Source organism: Lathamus discolor, chromosome 3 (genome assembly GCF_037157495.1).
Source record: "Lathamus discolor isolate bLatDis1 chromosome 3, bLatDis1.hap1, whole genome shotgun sequence".
Classification (NCBI taxonomy): Eukaryota; Metazoa; Chordata; class Aves; order Psittaciformes; family Psittacidae; genus Lathamus; species Lathamus discolor.
Window position 1 is genome coordinate 64,901,690 of NC_088886.1, and position 23,707 is coordinate 64,925,396.

General features: G+C 37.0%; 1 protein-coding gene across 3 annotated transcripts in view; it reads right to left on the reverse strand.

The window, feature by feature from the left end:
* Positions 1-23,707, reverse strand: part of COL11A1 (collagen type XI alpha 1 chain) — a 168,760-nt gene that overhangs the window by 55,372 nt on the left and 89,681 nt on the right. For all 3 annotated transcript variants that reach the window (XM_065669577.1, XM_065669580.1, XM_065669579.1), the window contains 11 exons: positions 20,131-20,184; positions 17,043-17,096; positions 14,864-14,908; positions 14,691-14,744; positions 14,551-14,595; positions 11,958-12,011; positions 11,075-11,128; positions 6,917-6,970; positions 5,369-5,476; positions 4,001-4,090; positions 3,654-3,707 (listed from right to left, as the gene is read on the reverse strand). In XM_065669577.1, coding sequence (XP_065525649.1) covers positions 3,654-3,707; positions 4,001-4,090; positions 5,369-5,476; positions 6,917-6,970; positions 11,075-11,128; positions 11,958-12,011; positions 14,551-14,595; positions 14,691-14,744; positions 14,864-14,908; positions 17,043-17,096; positions 20,131-20,184 — 666 coding nt within the window. The remainder of the gene's footprint in view (positions 1-3,653; positions 3,708-4,000; positions 4,091-5,368; positions 5,477-6,916; positions 6,971-11,074; positions 11,129-11,957; positions 12,012-14,550; positions 14,596-14,690; positions 14,745-14,863; positions 14,909-17,042; positions 17,097-20,130; positions 20,185-23,707) is intronic.

Here is a 23,707-nt window from a genome sequence, read left to right on the forward strand (position 1 = left end):
TGCCTGGAAAAGTGGGGTGTGTTAAATGTCAAGTAGATTTGTGCTGTCTGGTTTGTGTATGCTCAGAAGAGTTCTGGTTCACTGCACCTGAACTATCTGCTTGAGAGGTCAGTACAGCCTTAAGGCCTCCTTCAAAAAATCAAGACATGACCTTTAGATTGAAGAAACTGTTCTGGTCTATGCTTTCTTGATTTTGATTCATCTTTTCTTCTAACAGATGGGGTGGCATGGTCTCCCTGCTAGCTTACATTCCATTCCATTCCATTCCATTCCATTCCATTCCATTCCATTCCATTCCATTCCATTCCATTCCATTCCCAGCTACCTTATTCTAGTGCCTTTCGGGAATGTATACATACTGCATGGTGTTAAGGAGAATTGTAAAGCAAAAATGCAAGTTTTTGATTTAAAGAATAACAGCTTAAAGGCATTATGAATTCAATAATTAATTTTAAGGATTTGACTACCAAGCATTAAGAAATAAAGAAGTAAAGCTTAAAAGTACACTACAGCAGATCTTTTCCAATAGTGTAGAAAATCCAAAACCAAGAACCTTATATTATGGTTTGGGTTTTTCCTCCTTGTTTCATGCATTCCTTTCTCAATATGATTTACAGGGACAGAAGAGAGCTTTATTGTTGAAATACACAGAATTGCATTACTTTTTTGGCTAACAGGAATAGCTGTGCTGATATTTTTTTTACTACAATTGCACTGAACGAAAGAAGTAAGTTGAGAAGATGACTGTCAAAATCTACACAATTGACATTTGGGAATAACTGTACCATGTTTTTGAATACCAGTGCACCCTTGTAAAACTTGCATAAAAAAATGACAACAGAGAACATGCAACTTAAGCATACCCTACTTCAAATACTTCCAGCAGATGACTATCAGAAACTGAAGTGAAAAAAGCAGCAGAGGTATAAATAAAAGTCCAAACATGAAACAAGAGCTTAAATGTAAAAAACTCTTGAGCACATGACCATCTAGGAAAAGCCTAGTCACACTGCTCAAGGGAGAATAATTTACTGTTTTGAGGAATGAGTACATATCACTGCTTTCCCATCATAATCAGAAAGAAAAAACTGTAACTACAAAAAGCTGGCAAATACATTTTTATGCCTATGTTGAGCTTAAAATGCTAAGCAGGAATATTACTGAATGACATGATTTTACATAGCAGTTATTAGCCAAGCAAACATAACTTTTAATGGCTTCACTGATCCTTACTATAAGCATGGTTCACTCAAGAAGTATAGTAGAGATAAAGTCTTCAAAGCAATGGATGGTTTTGATCATCATATCTTCTAAAACTCTAAAGCAATTGTATAATGCATCATTTCTTTTCAAATTCATGAAATGATATTGTTAATAAGCAATTCTTATATTCTTGCATGACCTATTTTCCCATGGATTTCTATGGAAGATTTCAAGTTGCATGTTACTATTTTCCAAAATAAGATTTTTTTTTTACAATGCTCATTATATTTTACCAAAATTCTTAAGCTTGCTCCACAATTTCTCCCTTTTACTACAGAATCTAAACTTTAATTGAAAAATATTTTTATCAGTGTGGATGCTCTGGCAAAAATAATCATCCCAAAGTCATTCTCTGTACCAAATTTAAAGCACTTCAAAACAGGATTAAGATCTGTTCTCTTCTTTAAAGATGTTGAGATCTCCAAACTCTGAGTGAACAATCTCAACAGATTCTGATAGGACTGTCTTCAAACTTTTTGGGGATTTTTTTTTTTTTAAGATATCAAATAAGTAAGAAACTGTAAAACAGTGGTGGAAAGAAGTAGGCTGGGTGACATTTTCCAATCATCCAGAAATTACTAAAGAAGAGAATATTTATCAGTTTTATTCTTTATGGCTGGAAAGTTCTGCTATCCAAATCTGAACAAAACCAATCTGTTTCACAATGAGTTAAAAAGAATTAAACCTTACGCATAGGCTGGTATATGGTTCTGAATACTAGATGCAGTAATAAGGGTGCAAATGTAGTGGATGCACATATTTAAAAGCTAGCTTATGCGACTGCACAACACCAGCAGTATTTTTTAACATTATGTGGGTCAACTGCGTAAGTGAACTGCACTTCACAAAGATGTATTCGGTTTATGTGGCAAGATCTGGGGGGTAGGAGGAAGGGCTGCAGGGGTGACTTCTGTGAGAAGATGTGATAAGCTTCCCCTGTGTCCAATACCAATGGCCAATGCCAACTGGCTCCGAGATGGGCCTGCTGCTGGCCAAGGCCAACCTTATCAGTGACAGTGGTAGTGCCTCTGGGATAACATAGTTAAGAAGGAGGGAAAAAAAGAAAAATTGGGCAAGAGCAATTGCAATCAGAGAGAGGAGTGAGAATGTGTGAGACATACAACCCTGCAGACATCAAGGCCAGTGAAGAAGGCGGGGAGGAAGCACCAGAGCAGAAATTCCCTGCAGCCTGTGGGCGAAGACCATGGAGAGTCAGGCTGTCCCCCTGCAGCTCATGGAGATTAATTGTGGAGTGGGTATCCACCTGCAGCCTGGGGAGGTTACAAGGGAGATGATATCCACCTGCAGCCCATGGAGGTTAACAAGGGAGCAGGTATCCATCTGCAGCCCATGGAGCACCTCATGCTAGAGCAGGTGGGTGCCCAAAGGAGACTATGACCCAGTGGGAAGCCTGTTTTGGAGAAAGCTCCTGGATTACACTTGTCCTGTGGCCCTGAGGTCAAAGGAGCCCATACTGTAACAGGTTTGCTGGCAGGAGCTGTGACCCCACATGGAAACCATGCTGGAGCAGCCTGTTACTCAAGGGCTGCGCCCTGTGGAAGGGACCCACACTGGAACAGATCATGAAGAACTGCAGCACATGGGAAGTACCCCTGTGGGAGAAGTTCCTGGAAGACAGTCTGCTGTGGGTGTCACCCCATTCTGGAGCAGGGGAAGAGCATGAGAAGAAAGGAATAGCAGACAAAATGTGTGATGAACTGACCACAACCCCCATTCCCTGTCCCCCTGTGCCATTCTGGGATAAGAAATGGAAAAATCAGGAACAAAGCTCAGCCTGGGAAGAAGGGAGGGGTGTGGGGACGGTGTTTTTAACATCTGTTTTTGTTTCTCATTCTCCTCCTCTGACTTGATCAGTAATAAATTAAATTCATTTCCCCAAGTCGAGTCTGTTTTGCCTGTAAGGGTAATTGCTGAGTGATCTCCCTGTCTTTATCTTAACTCGTGAGCCTTTTGTTGGATTCTTCCTCTTCCCATCCAGGTAAGAAGGGGAATTGATAGAGCAGCTTGGTGAGCACCTGGTGTGCAGTCAAGTAAACCCCCCACAACAGCATGAATCCACTATTGACTATCCACAGATTTTCCACTATGGAAGACCTCTTTCATCTCAATAAGAAGTTAAGTGCCAAGTACTGAGCAACAAATAAATCCCATGTCTACTGCTGGCAGAACGCTTCAGATGTTCATAACCTTCACACTCCTTGAATGTTTGTTAGCGTGTAATTAGTAGAAAATAATTATTGATCACTTCAAATTACATCTATCTGCTAGTTTACAGACTGTGTTGATGAAAACATCACAGCATGTAAAGAAAAAAAAAGGTTGCTACATAATACTGTTTCTATTTCCATAAAGTTATTATGTTTACTTACAAGTGGGCCAGGTGGACCTTGTGGGCCTTCCCCTCCTTTCAAACCAGCTGGACCCTAAAAAAATGAAAAAAGGGGGAAAAAAGGTTTTCTCTTACACTGGAAAGTTCAAGGGTTATTTCTGCAATATATAAATAGAAGAATGTGGAAATCCAAAGACAAGAAACTGAATAAATTTGTTTTTACTTATATAGCAAATGATCCTTAACAATGTGGGATGCTTGATGTTTGTTCTCCTATTGCATTCATCTTTCAGCACAGGAGAAGGTTCCATGAAAATAAAAGAGTTAATCCATTGTTTTCTTGTATTTAGAAACATCATGTCAATTGTTCTAGTGCTTATATCATACCTGAGCACCTGGAAGGCCTCTCTCTCCAGGGAAACCGCGAAGACCTGCTGGTCCATCTTTCCCAGGAATGCCTTGAGGGCCTGGATCACCCTTGGAAACATATTACATTTTGATTAAAAGAATGTTTAAAATGCTTATATTAGTCATTAAATGAATGATGAAAACGAAATACCAGATTCTAGTTATAGTAATGACAAAAAAGATTATGCCCACATCAATTCGCCCAATACAACAGTCTGTCACTATGGTTAAATTAAAAATTACTGTATTAGTTATAGAATATAAATAGTAACAATCACAGCAAGCCATAAAAATGTTTAAAGATACATTCATTAAAAATTTACAATGCTCACTAAAAATAGAAGATTAAAAATAACTACACAGCAACTAAGATGAGCAGTATTTGTCTTCTGCCACAATGGTGGCCGAAGAGTAAGGGGTTAAATTTGCCTTTTAGCCAGTACTAAACCTCCTACTTTAAATGACAATGTCCGCAATAATGCCTTAGTATGAACATGTCATTACTATGTATTTCTACTACATTACTATGTATAGTGTGCTGATTTTGGATGGCTACCTGTTGGTTTTCTTCATGGTAGCTAGTATGGGGCCCTGGTTTGGATTTGTGCTGAAAACAGTGTTGCAAACACAGGGGTGTTTCCTTACTGCTGAGCAGTGCTTAGACAGAGCCAAAGCCTTTTCTGCTTCTCACACCATGCCACCAGCAACCAGGCTGGTGGATGCACAAGGAGTTGGGAGAGGACACAGCTGACCCCAACTGACCCAAAGGATATTCTATACCATATGGTATCATGCCTAGCATATAAAGCTGGGGGAAGAAGGAAGGAGGGTATGTGGCATGTTACGGCATTTTCCTTCTCAAGTTATGCATGATGGAGCCCTGCTTTCCTGGGGATGGCTGAACACCTGCCTGTCATTATGAAGAAGTGAATTAATTCCTTGTTTTGCTTTGCTTGTGTGCATGGCTTTTGCTTTACTTATTAAACTGTCTTTACCTCAACCCATGAGTTTTTTCATTTTTACTCTTCTGATTGTCTCCCCCATCCCTGTATGACAGGCTTAAGTTGCCGGCTGGAATTAAACCATGACATATATGTAAACTGTCTTTTTGTGACAAAAATACATATTATTGGCTCAAGGGAATTCTCATTATTTCAGTGTAAGTGGACAAAGCTCCAAAACTGGAATTTTCCAGACTTCAAAATCTTTCTGGGTGAAATGTGCCAACTGTGATATTATACTGTATCTTCTGATTTTATTCTGCAGGTTCTGCAGGATGATTTAAAATATGAGACTGTCAGCAATTTACCTGTCCTTTCCAATTTGTTTCCCAAAGCAACATCATACCTTAGCACCTTCTTTTCCTGCAGCACCTGGGAGGCCTTGTTCACCTGGTGGACCAGGAGGACCTGGATGACCTCTTTCACCAATTGGGCCAGTCTCACCAGTAGGACCCTAAGCACAAAACCAAAAAGTCAGTCATCTCAAGGTAACGAATGTCTTGGGGGTGGAAGGTGGGGAGGAGCAGATTCTTAACATCCAGCTGTTATGCTACAAAACAGTATTACCATTGGTTAGCATTCATTCCTCACCCTTCCCTCCAGGCAAAGTATCTTTGTCCTATAATATAAATCTTGCATTGCATTCTGCCTGCAGACACATCTGTACAGCTTCCAAAGAGTAAAATGCCATCCTTGCTCCTTAAGCAATGAAGCCTTAAAACACAGTGTGCATCCATGTATAGGGGGAGGTTACAAAAAGGACACAGGAAGGAAATGCACTATGCTTGTCTTGAAACACTATATCTGTACTGTTGTTTTTCTGAGTAATATGAATTGGAATGTGGAAATGTTGAAAATTTTCAGATTCACTAACTGAAAATTATCACTAAAAAAAAAAAAATTACTAAAAAAGCTCATGCAATCCAAATGCTTGATTTTGTTGCAAATAATGCAGTATTGACAGTGAATCTGTCCACAATCTAAAAGTGAGGGAAGTTTGGCCTCTGACAAGAAAGTCACAGAGAATCATAAAATCATAGACTGGTTTGGCTTGTAAAAGATCTTAAGATCATTTAGTTCCAATGCCCTGCCATGGGCAGGGACACCTCACTAGACTAATGTCACCCAGGGCTCTGTCCAACCTGGCCTTGAACAATGCCAGGGGTGGAGCATTTACTGCTTCTTTGGGCCACCCATTCCAGTGCCTCAGCACCCTCGCAGTAAAGAATTTCTTCCTTAGATCTGACCTGAACTTTCCCTGTTTAAGTTTGAAACCATCACCCCTTGTCCTATTGCTACAGATTCTGATGAAGAGTCTCTCTCCAGCATCCTTGTAGCCCCCTTCAGACACTGGAAGCTCCTCTGAGGTCTCCGCACAGCTTCTCTTCTCCAGGCTGAACAGCCCCAATGTTCTCAGCCTGGCTCCACACAGGAGGTGCTCCAGCCCCTGCTCATCCTCGTGGCCTCCTCTGGACTTGCTCCATGACCTTCTTAAGTTGAGGACACCAGAAATGCACACAGTGCTGCAAATGGGGTCTCAAGAGAGCAGAGTAAAGGGGCAGGATCACGTCCTTTGACCTGCTGCTCATGCTACGTGAACACGTAATTTTGTTCTTTCTAAACTACTTCATGGTAGACAACTCTGCCTTCTTGAGTTCTCATGAAGAAAAAAACACAAAATGGAGGTGGAAAGGTAACCCCATCATTTGTATATTTCATGGAATCATTGATGGTGATTAAGTACACCTTTCTAAAATTGTTATGCAGCATTTGTTACAAAAGTTAATATAACCATCAATATAGTTCTTTTAATACACCAGTAGCAACTGCCTTAGCCATAATATAACCATTAAACATCAGACTTAGGAAGTTACTATGAAATTGAATGATGTACCTGAGGGCCAACAACACCACCAGGACCAGGAGGACCAGTTTTTCCTTGAAAACCCTGTGAAATAATTACAAAATGCTATGTTACCAAGGACAAGATACAGAAGAGAATGATTCTTGTCTGTGTTGAATAGGAAAAAGAGAAATTCCACATCACACAATACTTCTCTTCAGGAAGTAACAATGAGAAATTATTTGTTCTTGTGTAGTTTTTGAAGTGAAACAGTGATTAATCTTTCTTATCTCTATCAGTTTGAATCTTTCTGAGGTGACACAACAGTAAAAAATCCAGTCAATTTTACAGGTATCTATAGGTGAACTTGATGAGGTGAGTCTGAATGCATAAATGATGCAGCTAAAAGACAGCTGAAAATCCATTTGTACATATACACATTATGAGTCATAAAGCCAGACACACAAATTTTTTTTAAGGAAAGACACAGATGGTGGATTAAATTGGAGCGGCATTGAAGATAAAGGGGAGATTAGAGAGAAAGAAAATGAAAAGAAACAGAGATCCAGGGAAGATGAAGATTATACAGATATGGTAAAAAACACAGCATGAGTGCCACAAAAAAGAATCAAGTTAATGAGAAATTGATATGATGACAGAAACTGGGAAGCAGAGAGGAGGAGAAATGTAATGTTTTGGGGACAGTTTTTCACCACACTGGCAAATTTTACAGGATTTGTATTTTCTCATCAGTGGCTCCTGACTTCAGTTCAAAACTTGTCAATAAGCTGAGTGACTATCTCACTTGATAGTACTGTTTAATGTATCTTTGAAACATGCTAAATTATTTCTTTCAAATACTGGAAGTGTGCTGCTGCATCAAGTTAGGAGAGTGCATTCACTGCTGTATCACAGCAGGGGCTCCACATAGTATACCGTGCCTAACAGACTATCTGCCTCCTACTCTGCTCACCTATGTAATAAAAGGTGTCATCTGGCCCATATTCCTTACAAAGTTCAGGCCCTGCTCAGCAGTCCTCTCTGCAGAGTCTCAATGACAGCTGCCCCATTACACCAGATGTGGTTTAAGCTTTTTCTAACCTTCCTCAATCTGATTCTCCTCTTGCTGCCAGCCAGACGTTATCCTGGTTCAGTCTGGCAAACAACTGTTTAAGGCACTCTCTCTCAGACCTCTGAAATCCAAACTAAAAACAAATACAAAAGTACCCCTTTGCTCTAATGGCTGGAAATTGGAACTTATACACATGGAATCATTCTGGTGTCCCTTCCTTTACTCAGTCAAAGCTTCTTCTAAAGCCTACTGTAAGGAAAGACAAAGGAATGTTGAGAATTACTCATGTCCTGAAAGTATCTTGAGAAGATCTGCTATTTCCGGATTTGCATAATGAATTGATACGTTGAAGTACATTCAATGATTCTTGATGTTAATGATGGTTTTAGTACTCTGCTTTCTCTTACGTCACCAGCTTATTACCCCTACAGATTCAGATTTGTAAAAGTAGTAATAAGCAAAGGAGATTTCAGCAGCAAATACTCAAGATGACCTGAACATCCCATGGGTTCATCTAAACTATTCAGCATTAAAAAATTTACATTAATGTCTCATGCAGGTGTTTTTAAGTGCCAAATTAGTCTCTTTCTTCTTTTGTTATTTGGAAAGATAATGTAATAAAATTGAGTTTACTGTAGTAAGAAGAAGGTCCTTGATTAATTTCAGTAGATGACATGGCTAGTATATTTCTATTTTATCCCTTCACAGACATGAAACACTTTGCATAACACCAGACCATCTAATAATCTCTGCAGCTGATGCCTCCTCCCAGTCCGAGATTGATTATCACTGAAATTGAGAAACACTTCTAAGGACAAACTAGCTTAATACTCGTTTTCAGTATCTAGTTTATTCCTATATTTATATTCCAAATTATTTATCATGCTATTATTGTTCCTATGTCTAGAATTTCAGCGAACAATGGCAGTTCTTCAAAGTGCATATGGTTTACTGAGGGAAATAGCTGTAGCCTGTTCTCCACTAATACTTACCTCAGTTGCTGTCAGTATATGCTTATTATTCCATAAGCAAGCTACGGAGTGCAATCTGGGAATCTGGCTAATATGTTAAGCTTGATTATGTCTGTTATCCTAATTCCCTAATTGCTCTAATGCTCACATGCATCACTTAACTTTAATGAGATATACGCCTAACTAAGAAACAGAATTCTTAAGATCTTGGGTGAAAGTTTTCTGATTTATACATTTTTTTTAAATCTGAAATGGAAATGTTTATATAAAAAAAAATAAAATCAACAAGTCTACTTTTTTTTTTTTTTTTTAATCTGGTTTTCTCATTTACTTGAGAACCCATGGGGGGATACATACTTTTTAGATAATTCTGGCCAAGTATATATATATACACAGGTCAGAAAACAATGCAAATGAAAAGCTGCATTTTATTTAATGCATTTATGAATTTGTACTCAAGTTTATTATCAGTCTAACCCTACTAAAGTCAAAGGAGATACAAAATTAGAGAACTGTGGTATTGACTGAACCCAGAGGGACCTGGTCCAAACATCACACAGTAGAAGAGTCCATAGTTTCATTGCATGTTGCATCTTTCTTTTCTAATCATGAATGAAATCAAGAAATCATCAAATCATAGAACAGCTGAGGTTGAAAATGACCTCGGGAGGTCATTTGTCCAACTGTCCTGCTCAAGTAGGGCCACTGAGAGTTGGCTGCCCAGGAATATCTCCAGCCTCTCACGGCAATCTGTTCCAATGCTCGGTCACCCACACAGTGAAAAAAATGATTACTATGTTCAGATGGAACCTTCTGTGTTTCAGTTTATTCTCATTGCCTCTTGGCCTGTCACTGGGCCTGCTTCCATCTTCTTCTCCCTTCAGGTTTTATATACTTTGGTAAGATCTGGTCTGGGCCTTCTCTAGGCTAAAAAGTCACAGCTCTATCAGTCTTCACTCACAGGAGAGATGCTGTAGTCCCTTAATCATCATAGCAGCCCTTTGCTGGCCTCTCTCCAATAGCTTTCTCTCTCTTCTCTTGAGAAGTCCAGATCTGGACTTCTGGCCCCACCAGGGCTGAACAGAAGTGAAAGATCACCCTCCTGCAGCTCAGGATACCAGTAGCATTCTTTGCCATAATGGCACATTACTGGCTCATGTTCAAATACATAAGAATAAAGGGGAAATAGCAACTGGGCTTTTTCTTATCAGACTAAAAAACAATTTTGAGCTGTGTTCTAAAGAATTATTCAAATTCATTTTTATGATACACAAGACTAGTCTTTACATTATTGCAAAGAAAAAGAAGAAAGAAGTAGTCAATAAAGATTCTCTCACACACAGAAAAGCATTACAATGCATAAGAAAACACAGTTTTTCTGCATGGTGTGTTACTGCAAGCTCTGTTCTCCCCCTTCCAGCAGTGGAATTGACGCAGCAGTCACTAAACAGATCTCCAGTGAAGTTAGAACCCAAAACACAGTCAACATGCTGAGAAAATTTATCTCTAAATTCATTTATGGCTTCTCGAGCTCTGAAAAATCCAAGAGCTGTATTTTATTTCAATACTATATGAGTAAGGTTTTGGCATTATGGAAGCAGAGAGTCTTTTTAAATAATTCCATTAAAACTGTTACATATAAATCTTTTCATTTTGATGCCAGAATTTCCTCATTGTGATTCTTAAGGGGACAACATAAGATATAGTTTCAAAATTGAAGATTTTTTCAGAGGTTGAATCATTCCTGATCCTACTTTCCAAAGGTGTTAGTTTTTGAGTCTTCTAGCTGCTTACAACTGATAAGCCTTTTTGATATTTTGCTACTTTATGATTTATGTTACACAGCATTCAGTGAGAAAAGTACCATATAGTAATTACCTGACAAATCTTTATTAAAATTGAGATCTCAGTATTAATTTATTTGACTTTTATTGACTATTCAAGTTCATTGTGGTGTTCCCAACTAGGCATAGCAAATAATAAGCTCACTCTTGTAGCATGGAAATTGAAATAAAGTTATGTCATGCCTTAACCTACCAACCATAAGAAAACTACAGTTCCTGCTTCTTCCCCTTTTCTCTATTGGCTCTGTTTCCTTAGTTTTGATCACACAATCATGACCTTTGGAGGTCTACAACACTAACACAGTAGAGCAGATTCACTTACAGTTTCACCCCGCTGCCCTGGATGCCCAGGCAAGCCGTCTTTTCCAGGTGGACCCTGAAATTGTAGGATACATTAATCATTTCTTAGCCATCTTTAATTCAGGAAAAAAAAAAAAAAAAAGCATGGAATTAGCTGTAAGAACCTCTGATTTTGGTTTTGTTTTGGTTTTTTTCTAGACTAGTCTTCAGTACAGCTCAACTGCTCCTATATCAGCTAACTATAATTGTAATCATACATTTTCTTTGTGTCCTCTTTGATGCATGCATGTTCAAAATGGATTTTGGTAAATTCAGAAACTTCCATTTTTCTTTGCTTAATGACTCAGTTAACACAAAACTAAGTATGACAAGAGTATTTGATGAAATTCCAGTTTTGGCAATGGACATAAAAATTAAAAAAATGCATGAGTAAAAAAAAAATAAATTACAGGCAGTTTGATGCTTTTGTGCTTACTCTACATGAGCAGAAACATACTGGAAGAGCAGTACAACTAATCTAAGCTGTAGCTCAAATGTACTATTACTTCTGTACATTTCTACTACTAATGATCGTCTCTTTCCTCTTCAATTTTTTTCCTCAATTAATCCATTGTTAAAAGAAAAGATACACCAGCAAAGTACTATTTCACCTAATCTCAGTCTGTCATCTGGACATTTCCATCAACATGCTACAAGAGTTGCAGTTTAATATAGTATGCTGAATGTAATACATGCCGTACCCATGATCATTTTGAATATGTGACTTCTTGTGTTAGCTTAATAAGCATATTTGTAATCTATACACAGACCATCCCTTACATAAATCTTCAAATATTCACTTCAGAAACGCTGAAAGAAAAATAATGTTCCCACTGTTGCACATAGTTCATTAAAAAGATACTTACTGGAGGTCCCTTCGGTCCGGGGAATCCAACAGGTCCTTGAGGGCCTTGTGGTCCCTATATAAATGTAACAAAACAAGTGAAGTTTCAATCAGGCTTTTATGACACTGGATTAAAAAGTTTGCTTAGATGATAAAATATATGCACTTCAATTATAAAATCTATGAACTCTGTAGATAATGTCTGGTTGTATGCATGAAGCCCCAGCACCACTGTGAGATAAATACTGGTAGCAATAATTCACATAGACATTTAATTGCCTGAAAAAGCAAAACGGGATTTTCCCCCAAAAGGATTTCTTGAAAGCAATACTGCCTGTATAGGAATGCAGTAAGGAAAAAAATAAAGCGTTTATATAATGTATTTCTGCATTTGACCCCTGAAACTGTGCATAATAGAGTAGAAACCAACTGCGAGTAAAAAACATTGTTTTCTATGTTTTACTGTTAGTTGCCCTTTTTTTCTCATAAATTCCAACTGTACTGACCCTCACATCTGGAAGCTTTTTAAGGAAAAGATCAGCATTTTTTTATTCACAATATGGCTTGCAGATTTCAAGTCACTGGACTGACAGATACAGTGAGGGAAAAGTGAGAAAAAACACTAGAACACTACCAGCATGTTATGAAAAATACATTTTCCTTTTTTGTCATCAGATTTCATTTTAAGGGTACGGATTATTTAATACTTACATATCTGGTACCAGAAATAGTCTCAGTGGAGTAGAAATGAGTGTTTTATTTTTTGGCTGATACTCACCCCTACTGGGAAGCAAATAAATACCTCACACTTATATTACACAAGTGATATGAGATGTGGTGCTCTGAGGTTCTTCGTCTCTTTGATCTAATCAATTTCTCTCCAGGGATGCCTTCATCTTAGATTGATCTGCTCACTGTTTTCAGGCTCCACACAATTCTGCTTTCGCATAATCTCGTGGAGCTATCACACACTCCTCCCCTTCTTGAGGCTCTGCTACTGACCTTCCGGTAGAGTATCTGTGATGTTCCTCCACAGTGTAAAACAACCTACAGTTCCCTTCTTAGACTATGCCTAGGTTCTTTACATCCAGCATCTTAGTTAAATCATTCTTCTTTTGAATCCCAGTTTCCTGCCCCTGTGTCTGTTTCTACTTGTCATATCATTCCTGTTTCACCCAAACTTTCCACTTCGTCCTGCTGTTCATGTTCCAATTAGTACATTGTCTTTTGCTTGATACAGAGTTATTTTCAGCTTCTCGCTGCAGCATCCCTTGGAGCGTTGCCTTCCATATATACTGGCTACAGTCCAGTCTTCCAGTTCTCAACTTCCCTTCTGTTCTACACTACTTCGCCTCCTTACTCTAAAAATCACTGTCCTGATCACTAACCAGGTCTCTTGGACAGTTAAGCAACATTCTGCTTCAGGAATAAAGCAGGTAAAAGCATGAAAGGTTTTTAGTAAGTGAAAACTTTTTTTATTACTACTCACAACCACTGAGGAGAAACAACACAAAATTAACCTTATTTTTTTTTCTGCAGACACACAAAGTGAAAATTTGAGATTTCCAGAACACACTCATGACATGGTTTCATTATCATTAGTTGAATGGATGTCCTTATCTCCAGTAAACAACACAATCAAACCATGTGGTCTGATCCTATAGTAATTTTTCCTTTTTCAGTTTGCTTAGTCATTCTAGCAAAACCACTTTGCTATTGTTCTGCCAGTATTTTTATACCAAGTGCACACACATTCAGCAAGGAAATAGTGTAACACAGTGACATTATGGAGCAGGGGAAAATGTAAAAGGAGGTCCCTCCTGAAGAGTAGGACTTGTGGAGAACACTGGAACTTGGGGGTGGGTGCCGAGGAAGTATTTATAGATTCTCCACATGAAATAGGTTAGCACTTTAATGAAACAAGACTACAGAAGAAAAGTCTCTTAAGCTTTACAAAATACTTTGGCAGAAAGCATGTCCTCTTGAACTACCTGAGTTGGTTTTCAAGTGCTACTATTACAAATCTGATTTATTAATATTGTTTTTCTATATACTGCTATGTAATGGGCCAACTGTATACTGGATTTGGTTACTGATTGGTAAGAGACTAAAAAGCACAAAATTTTATTTTAGCAAGCACAATAAGATTTCTCAAGCATGCAGTAATTAGGTTGAAGGGAATTCTCAGCTGATTAGAACAGAAAAAGATCAGGAGCTTCAACAAAGAAGCTTCTGGAGGTGGCCTGAGTCATTTGCAAATCCCATAAAAAAGTTGCAGCAAATGGGGCATTTGTAAGAGCAGAAGCTGGTAAGTACAACTGAAATTCATATGGATATATATGAAGTGCATGGGTATAAACAGAAAGTGCACGTGTATTCTCTGTGTCCTGTATATACAAAACTGAGCTACAGATGGAAGAAGCTTTCATCAAACTTCAGCTCATAGCTTTCTGAAAAGCATCATTTGAATTGTTTTGTTACTGTTTTGTTTTGTTCACTGTTAGTGAAGGGCAAAGACATATGATGGAGAACTAAAAATAAAACAACACCCCCTCCTCAAATCACACTCCTAGTTAGTGGGAAGAACAACATGTACATAAATAGCTTTCACATACCCTTTCACCTGGTGGGCCAGGAGGACCATCATTGCCTGCAGTACCCTAGAAAGGAAAGACAACATGTTCAAAGATTAGACCTCTATTTTATTTAAAATAAACAGCCTGTAGCCAATCTATACAGGGTGCTTGACAATTACCTTAGGACCTGGTTTGCCAGTGGGACCTCTAGGACCTCTTGAGCCTCTTGGACCCTGTCAATTTAACAGAGATGCACTTGATCATAACTACTGGATACTATAATCAAATCAGAATAATTCTTCATAGTTTAGTGGAGGTAAATAATACTGGAAAGCAAAGTGAAAGTACATACTGTTGGTCCTCGCTGTCCTCTGGGGCCTGGTTTGCCATGTAAACCCTGTAGAGAAAAGTTTACGGAAATCATCTTAGCAGACACTGTATTTGTGAAATAAAGGTGGGTTTTTTTCTTACTGAAGTGGAGGCAAAGTGCAACTCCCCTAGGGTTAAATGTTATTTTAAGTATCTACTTTGAATTTCAATTTACAGACTCATTGTCCTCACTAAAAAAGATTGTCTTTTTGAGTTCACTGGGACTTGTAGCTAAATGTACTAAATTTGTCTCAGAGTCAGATTCTGTCATTAGAACATTTTAAACTATGTTAAAATAGCAACAAAGATGGCACGCAACAAGCAGAGTCCCCTAAAAGACTGGGCATCATTTCTAATGGAGTAGCCTTGAAGACAAAGTTCCCAGGTTCGCATGGACAGCTCCATGAAGAAAATAAAGGGCAAGCCTCCCTTTTTTTATAACTGAAATAGGGACTATAATACCTACCAGGATTCTGCACAGAGATACAGAACTTGTACAGAGATACAGAGCTTGCAAGAATACCAGCCCTTAATTTTTTGGTTCAATATATCTCCTAATCATATCCAACATATTTCTTTCCTTACACTCCACATTAGTACTGCTGTGCATTCTAATGCAAAGAAGCTTAAAATTCAAGAGAGTATTCCTTGGATAGAAGAAGGAACCTAGTGACTTCTACTTTCTGATCTCTGAGGTAAACATGACAGCAACAGAAAATCAGCATGGATGTATTAACATAAAGCTTGCTTTTATTTGAAATCATTTAAATGCACACACCAGTTTTCTTGAGGGTTTTCATGTGTGTGTGTGCATGGAGGGTTTCTATTGACTTTATTACACTTATCAAAATTAATATTATGTGCTGTTCTTAGAATGCTACACAGCTTGTGAACTTCTCAGGGACAGTTAGTGTCCTTCCTAGTATTGCTACGCGTGGTAGCATAAAACACAATGATATACTTTAGGCAAGATTAATAATAACACCTGATTCTCATTACAGAATTATTTTATCATTGATGAGCAGCTTATACTTACTACTTGTGTACGCTATACTTACTACATGTAAGTATACATGTAGTTAAATTCTATTAACTATGTGGTTAGTACCCTAGCTGAATTGAAAGCTTTATAAAGGCCTCATAACGAATCAATATAATCACATTTTTATAATTTGAAGTCTGCTCTTTAATATTGTTTTACTTTGTTTTCCAATCTGGTATCTTTATTAACAGTCATGTCTCATTTTTCTAACAAGGATGAAATGAATATTGGTTTATTGCTTGTGTCTGTCTGTAACAACATATCTTTATCTTAACTAAATTAATATAAGAACAATTTAAACTATACATAAGCAATGCATATGCAATTGGATTTCATACATTTTATCTCAAACCCATGAATTTTTGCTTGTTTTGTGCTGCAAATTAAAATATATTCCTAGGAACAATGATATGAACTATTTCAGTTTCCCTTTAAGTTACTATCATCTATGAATTCTGACTATGTTCTTAATTTCATCACCTTTCTAACAACATATTCTGCTATGGTCAATTAAGCTTTAGAGGCGGCAGTGCAGCGACCTTTTTCTAACTTACATTTCATTTTTATAGTTTGAGGAACATGCTTAACAGATTTTCCCTTACCTGCTCCAAGTAAACAAAGCAGCAAAAGCTGCCATTTTATGTTTTTTAATGTATGTACATGTTCTTCATCTTGTCTGGTATATTTTGCATTTTTGAAGCTCTGCCTATAAAAAAGCTTGTGGCTAATCAGAATTCCTATAAAATGCAAACTGAAGTTCCTTGAAGGTAAATTGCATGGTAGCAGAACAATTCATGGAATACAGGAAAATAGTCTTTGCCAACTCATGCAGCTATACTGTCAAGAGAGATGCTTCAGCAAGGCGATTTCTGTTCTCCTTTCCAAATGTATAATTATGGTAGCATAGGCAATGAAAAAGTGTCTGAATTCCTTTATATTTAGTTTCATATCATTAAGACTGAGATTTAGTATCTCATTAAGTCTCTGTTTTATGTAGCTGTAGAGGTTCATCTTAAGAGTGAAAAGCCTGTTTTCATAGTTCTTTACAGATTTTTAGATGTATCATTCACTTTCAGTGAGTTCCAAAAGTTAATTATCATGCAAGCATGAATTATCTTACCCTTGCGCCTTTCTCTCCATTGGCACCTGGAAATCCTGGGAAACCAGTTGAGCCCTATGTAAGAAATCAATGCAAATATCAGAGCATATCAATAGCAAAACAATAGCATAGCCAACATTTAACTTCTATGAAAAACACTCCTCCAAACTCACGTACATTGTACATGTCAAACTTACAAGTGTGATGGCTCTGATGAATAGCTATAAATTAACTTACCATAATGCCTCAAGTCCAGAATGCATTAAAAAAATTAATGTATACAATAGACGTTATTTGTCATCTTACGAGACAACAAAGTATTAATTAAATCTGCACCATTTAAAGAAAATATTAGTAACAGCCATTAGAAATATCTTGCTCATAATGAAGAGGAACAAAAAAAACCCTGCTTTGCCTCACAGTAAAATAATTCTTTTACAAAATAGCTTAATTCAAAATAATTGTAAGGCTGCAACATCTGAACAGTGGTGTGATCCTCTATTCACATTACTGAGCTGTAAATTACTTCATGTGGTTTAGTACTGTAAGCCGACCTCTGGCTAGCTTGATTTAATTGATACCTGCAATTTGTACATGTGCTCGTATGTTAATTTCATAATCAGGATTTGTGAGGAGATTATCTGACTTGAAACTACTTCCAGGCATTATTCCTCCTTTTTTATGCCTTCTCCTTCCACTAACTGCCCAGTCTAATCCGAACAGTACTATTTTCTTTATTTCTGGTATACAGGTCCCATGGGACAGCAGACTTGTTACCTGCCAAGGTGTTATTTTGTCATTAAGGACTTCGAGTCAAAGAGGTGACAGACTTGATAAAATATACTTTTAAGTGACTGGAGATGAAAATCAAAGCAGTGTTTGGTTTGGTCAGTCACTAGAACTACCGGCCAGACTCCATGCTGTGATAATGCGTTTATATCTGTGCAGCTTCCTATTGCTAAACGTGGCAAATTAAATAAATATAACAAAAACTTCAAATAGAATTTCTTGATGCTCTTCTTTAAAGCATCAACTTTTTTTTTTTGTTTGTTTCTTTGGGTTTTTTTCTTTTTCTTATTTCTATTTTCTCCTTCATGAATCTCATTTCCCACTATCATTTCAGTCATACATTAATGACTTAGGGGCAGCACAACTTGACTGAAACTACTTCTAGCAAAAGTCTGACTGATATTCAATAGTGGGAGAAAAGGAAGAGATTTCCTTACTTTTCTTCTTTTTAATTCTTCACCAGTTATAACTCAAATGTGAATAAAACTGTGAAAATTCTACTCTGTGAAACCCAGGCATATTCTTCATAATCAAAAGGCCAGAGGAAAATAACAAATTCTAATGATCAGCCATGAACAAGCATGATCTGGTTGTATATATATTTACAGTACTTTTTGTAATTGTGTTAGTCAAGAGGGACTAGATATGACAAACAGTGAAAATTAACAGATAATGGCAGTTCTCTAAGAACAAGTCTGAGAAGGAAAATCATGAAAAGCAAATAAATGACAACAAAAAGAATGGTGTAAAACTTCTTGACAATACTGAGGCAAGGTTTTGTATTCGCTTTACACAGCTAATATGTTTTCTCCTGCTTCTTTTTTTTCTCTCTCTTCCTTATGTTAATTTAAACTGGACTGTGAGTTTCCAAACAAGTCTCTAGTGAGTAGATGTACTGTAGCTGTCATTACTCTTTCTTGGAAGTTTAAGCAACAAAGTAGAAGAGCAAACAGTGAACATAGCCTGAGAACTATTTTCAGTTTTAATGTGGTAAAAATTTAATGTAATGAAATTCTTGATCAATTCCTTGCTGAAAAAAGAATCAATCAACTTTCATTTGAAGTGTTACACATCATTTTTGCTCTTAGAACTGAATAATGTAAAACCTCTTTGATCTCAGACTTTTCAAAAGACAGTTTTGAAGAACAGAGTGACTGAAATCTCAGACATCTGAGTTAAGAAAGAGAAGCAAGAAAACGTGTCTCTCAAGGGTCTTTGTTTTCATGAATACTTTCTATAGATAGTTGTGTTCAATGGATAAACATTCTTCAAACAGCACCTGACTGAAAAGGGCTAAAGTACAGGCCAGAGTCAAAAAAAAACCACTTTGCTTAGCCAGCTGTAATTTCAACTTTGAAAGTAAAAACAGATCCCAAAGTAAAGTGAACATTTTGCTGCACTTTGATTGTTTAGTTGTGTAGAAGGGGTAAAGGATTCTTCTAGTTGTGATACTTCCTTGTATGAGTCTTCTTTGAGACAATCTGGAGATCCAATCTTTCCCTAATGACATCCTCTACACTGGGAAATGTCTACAGAATTATTCTTTTATTCCATTTTTTTCTTTCTTGCTAATCACAGAAAAAAGAGCCTGCAATTCATTTAGCACGCCCATTGCCTAAAGCTGCGTTAGGATGACCTTCCTCAAAATATGTTTCATGAAAATATATTCAAAATATAAGCCTTCATTTAAACCAGAAGCCACCTAGATGGTTTTCTATTACAATCAAAACAGAAAAAACATAGCTAAGGATAATGTAGGCATATAATTCAACTAATGGTTGGGTTCTGTCATGTTTGTCTTAACAGAAGCGAAAGGAAACCGTGATGAAAATCATAAATTATGTTTCAAAGAAATGTGGTTTATTCTACGGAAGAAGCAGTAATTCCAGTAAATGGAAACCTTGTACCATTCCCATCAATATCAGCATCCATTTAGTGGTCGAAAGAGTGCTCGCTCTCTTTCAGGCATATCAGCAGTTCCTTTCTTTTCAAATTGTTGCACACCAGTCTGAGTTCGCACAAAAACACAGTAAGATGCTGTGCATCACCAGTCTGAGTTCGCACAAAAAGACAACTCGTGAGAGGCTGGCAAAGGTTTGAAGGCAGTCTAGTTAATAGGAAAGATAGTGCTCCTGAAAGAGCTTGCCTTAGGGAATCCAATGCTTTTTAAGATTTTACTTCATAACATGATTGTCAAGAAAGAAAATGTGAAAAATGGCCCTTGCTTTGATGCCCACACCCTGTTTCTCCAACCACAAATAAAATAGCTGCCTTGTGACCAATGTCAAAGCACAAGATACACAGCTCATTTACAGCTCACCTTTGGACCTTGTCTTCCTGGATACCCTGGCAATCCGGGTACACCAAGCTTACCCTGAAATAAGAAGGCAGTATTAGACTTTATTTTATCCTCCTCAGTTGTTCAGCGAATTTCTGTAGAAAATATTTTTTTTTCCACAACTTAGAGTGATGACACTTCATGGAATATAATATTCAATTATTTCAATTTATCATTTTTACTATTAAACACCGCTTTACCTAGTTCCCCAAACTTAAATAACATTCCCTCTCCAATGAATGAGTTCAGCAAAATCAATACCCAAGTGTCTTTTCTGCCTTGAAATGCTGCATAGGGATATGGGGCTGAGGTCATTAAACTATTAATATTCTCTTAAAGAAATCAGGATGTTAATAGGTTTAAGACAGAATAAATCCTTTTAAATTTATACTGTGCAATGGCTGCTCCATTTTCCACAGAGTTTTCATGAAGAATCCATTTTTTCTTGAATAGCTTTAAAATATTTGAGACTGATAAACCATACCCCACTGACTATTGTTGACAATAGATTTGTCAACAACTATTATCAACTTGCTATGTTCAGAGAAGACAACAGGATGAGCAGTCTGATCAACACTGACGTTAACAACCTAGAAATGAAATACAGTATCCTGCCCCACTGAGATGTTTTCTTCATACCTCTAGAGGATGAGTGATGGTTTGCCACTTTCAAAAGCAAGGAAAAGCAGTTTGTCTTTGAAATATCACACAAAGAAAGGTGTGAACCTTCTTGGTAATACCGCGACAAGGTTTCTTATTTGCTTTACACAGCTAATGGGTTTTTCTGCTTGTTTTTTTTTTTTTTTTTTAGCTCTTTGTCTTTTTTTTTATTCTTCAGACTATCACATTTTGGAGAAGATCTCAATGGAGAAGGTATGTTTATCCAGTATAAGATGGTACTCTGCAGTAACCTTAGATAAGGAAAAAGAGGAAGGAGAGACCTGGATAGGAAAACAAATTTGCTCAAAGAAACATGTTTATTCGTAAAAAATGCAGCACATGAATAAAGATGTTGTATATCATTATATTCATGTAAATGCATGTGTCCGGAACAGACATTATTTTAAAGAATGTTTAGATTTATGGAAATATTACAATGCTTTCAGTTCTGTGTAAAACCGAAACAAGCTGAACACATTACAATAAATGGAATGTTCTGCAGCATGATGGTGTGTCAAACTCTCACCAAAGTCAGTGTAAGTTTTGTCCCTGATTTTATGATTAAACAAGCCCAGTTGCTGGGTTTTGAATGAGGGTATGGATGGCTTTTTTGACGATAAGCTCTTCTCTGATGTGTTATTCATTTTTTCTGGCACCATACCTGGCACATCCTTTATTAAGCAAATGCCAACCTTTGACCTATCTGGGCAAGAGAGTTTTCTTATCACAGGATAACTTGAAAATAAGAGAATAAGAGACTACTCTGGCACTTTCATTACTATGAAGGGTAGTACCTTTGCCTTAAGTAAGTCATAGGAATGACAAGGGAATACAACATTGATAACTAGTCTTACAAGCACTTTCCTAATATTGTAGGGAGATCTAAGAGTTCACAAAGATTATTCTAGTCTTTGTGCTAAAATAAATATCACAGAGCCAACATCACAGAACTCTTCTCTGACACTGACACACTCTGTTCTGACCAAGTATCCACAGACTATCCAGAGAAGATGCTTGACTTACAAGGGTCAAGAAAAGGTATAAATATTTGTAGAAAAGGTAAAACTTTGGGTCTAAAATTTGAAGCCCAGCTACCAGTGTTATCAACACCACTATCTTTTTCAAGTATCTTCTGATAGTTAGGGCTCCAGATTCTGGACTTCTCAGACTGTGACTCCCATATATGTCACTGTGAAGAAGAAATGCTTGAAAACAAGAACCTATATTCATATTGAGTAATTTCAATAACAGGAACTGAAAATAACTCAACTTCATATTTAAAAAGTAACGATTACAAAACAAAGTTTATTTGGTTTTGGTTCGGTTTACTTTGTTTTTACTTAGGTTATAAAGACTTCAGAAAGACTCTTTTGTACATGTTCTTAGTTACTTATTCTGCAGATATCATGACGACAATACACATTTTTGTAAGATTCTAATATCCTTACATTTTTGTCAGCTCAGTGATACAGAAAATAACCATTGCCATGAAACGCACAGTTCTTTCTGGAGAATACAAATATATTGTGAATGAAGACAGTATGACCCTTAGTATTGTTTAATATGTATAATATGACCCTTAATATTGCAGCTTGTTTTTTGTTGATCTAGTTAAAACTGAGTACATTGGCTTTCTGGTGTGAACTCAGGTTGAATTCATGCAGGAGAATAGTTCCGAGTTTCCTTTTTTATATGTTCTTTGATTCGTGACATAATGAATCAATTCAATAACAGCTGGTGAGATATCTTGCAAAATTGTGGAGAGAGCAGTGATTCATAAATAATTTGCAGTAGTTAAGTAAACCTAAGAATAAATCTTTTTATCTTTTTGTTTTTAAAGATTGAACTGAGTTTTTGATTATATACTTCTCTAAGAGTTTATGAATAACACTATGCTGACATTATAACCCTAGTATCTTTCTAAAGTTCTACTAATGATATACTTGCAAAGTGAAAAGAGCTTGTTCTGAAGTTTGCTGAATATAATTTTTAATTCCTTGCAAAACTCTTAACTGTGAACCTTATTATCTTTTTAGTGGCACCAAATAATTACTAAGATTTCAGAGTATATTTTCCAAGACTGTACGTAGATATAAAGACAGATTAATCCATCATGATGTCAGATGGGATATTGCTAGAAAATAGTAACTGTTCCAATTTGAAAGATAGCAAAACTGAGAAAGAAATGTAAAATGCACCTCCTGTCCCATTCTCTTTAAGACAGAACTAGCATTAAGGCCACAGTTAAATAAAAAAAAAACAAACAAAAAAAAAAAACAGAAAAAAAAGGGGGAAATATTCTTCACTATGTTCTCACTTTAGTGAAATACAGTATATGCATTTCTGAACCATCACTTTTATTTTATCATTCTTTCCTATTTATCCAATATTCCACTCCTGAAATCACCTTTGTTTTCTGATGCTGTCACACAGTGAGATATGGTACCTACACATGCATTCCTCAGCCTCATTTCCTCCTTTGTGTCAATCTCCAGTGGTTTTTGTTGAGGTCAGGATTCTACAGAGATTTGTACTTATCTTTGAGCTTGTTCTCTCCTATTTTTCGTAACACCACCCTTTTTAACAGCCCCTTTCACTTTTTTCCAACCCTACTTTAGACTTTTATTTTGTTTCAAACAATCTGCATGTCACAATTTGTCATAATATGACTGTGAATATTGATTAATTCTCCAGCAGCTCCTTTATCCTCCTTTGTGCCCAGCTATTTTCTCTGCATCATGTTTCCCTTAGCTGGCATGCACTGTATGTAATATGGGGTAAGGATTTAGCTGCCTTATGTGCTGATGTACTATAACGCCTTTCTGTATATTTACAAATAACATCAGTGATTCGCAGTACTTGTTCAAATGTGAACTCCAGTGATCTGCTGCAGTAGTGT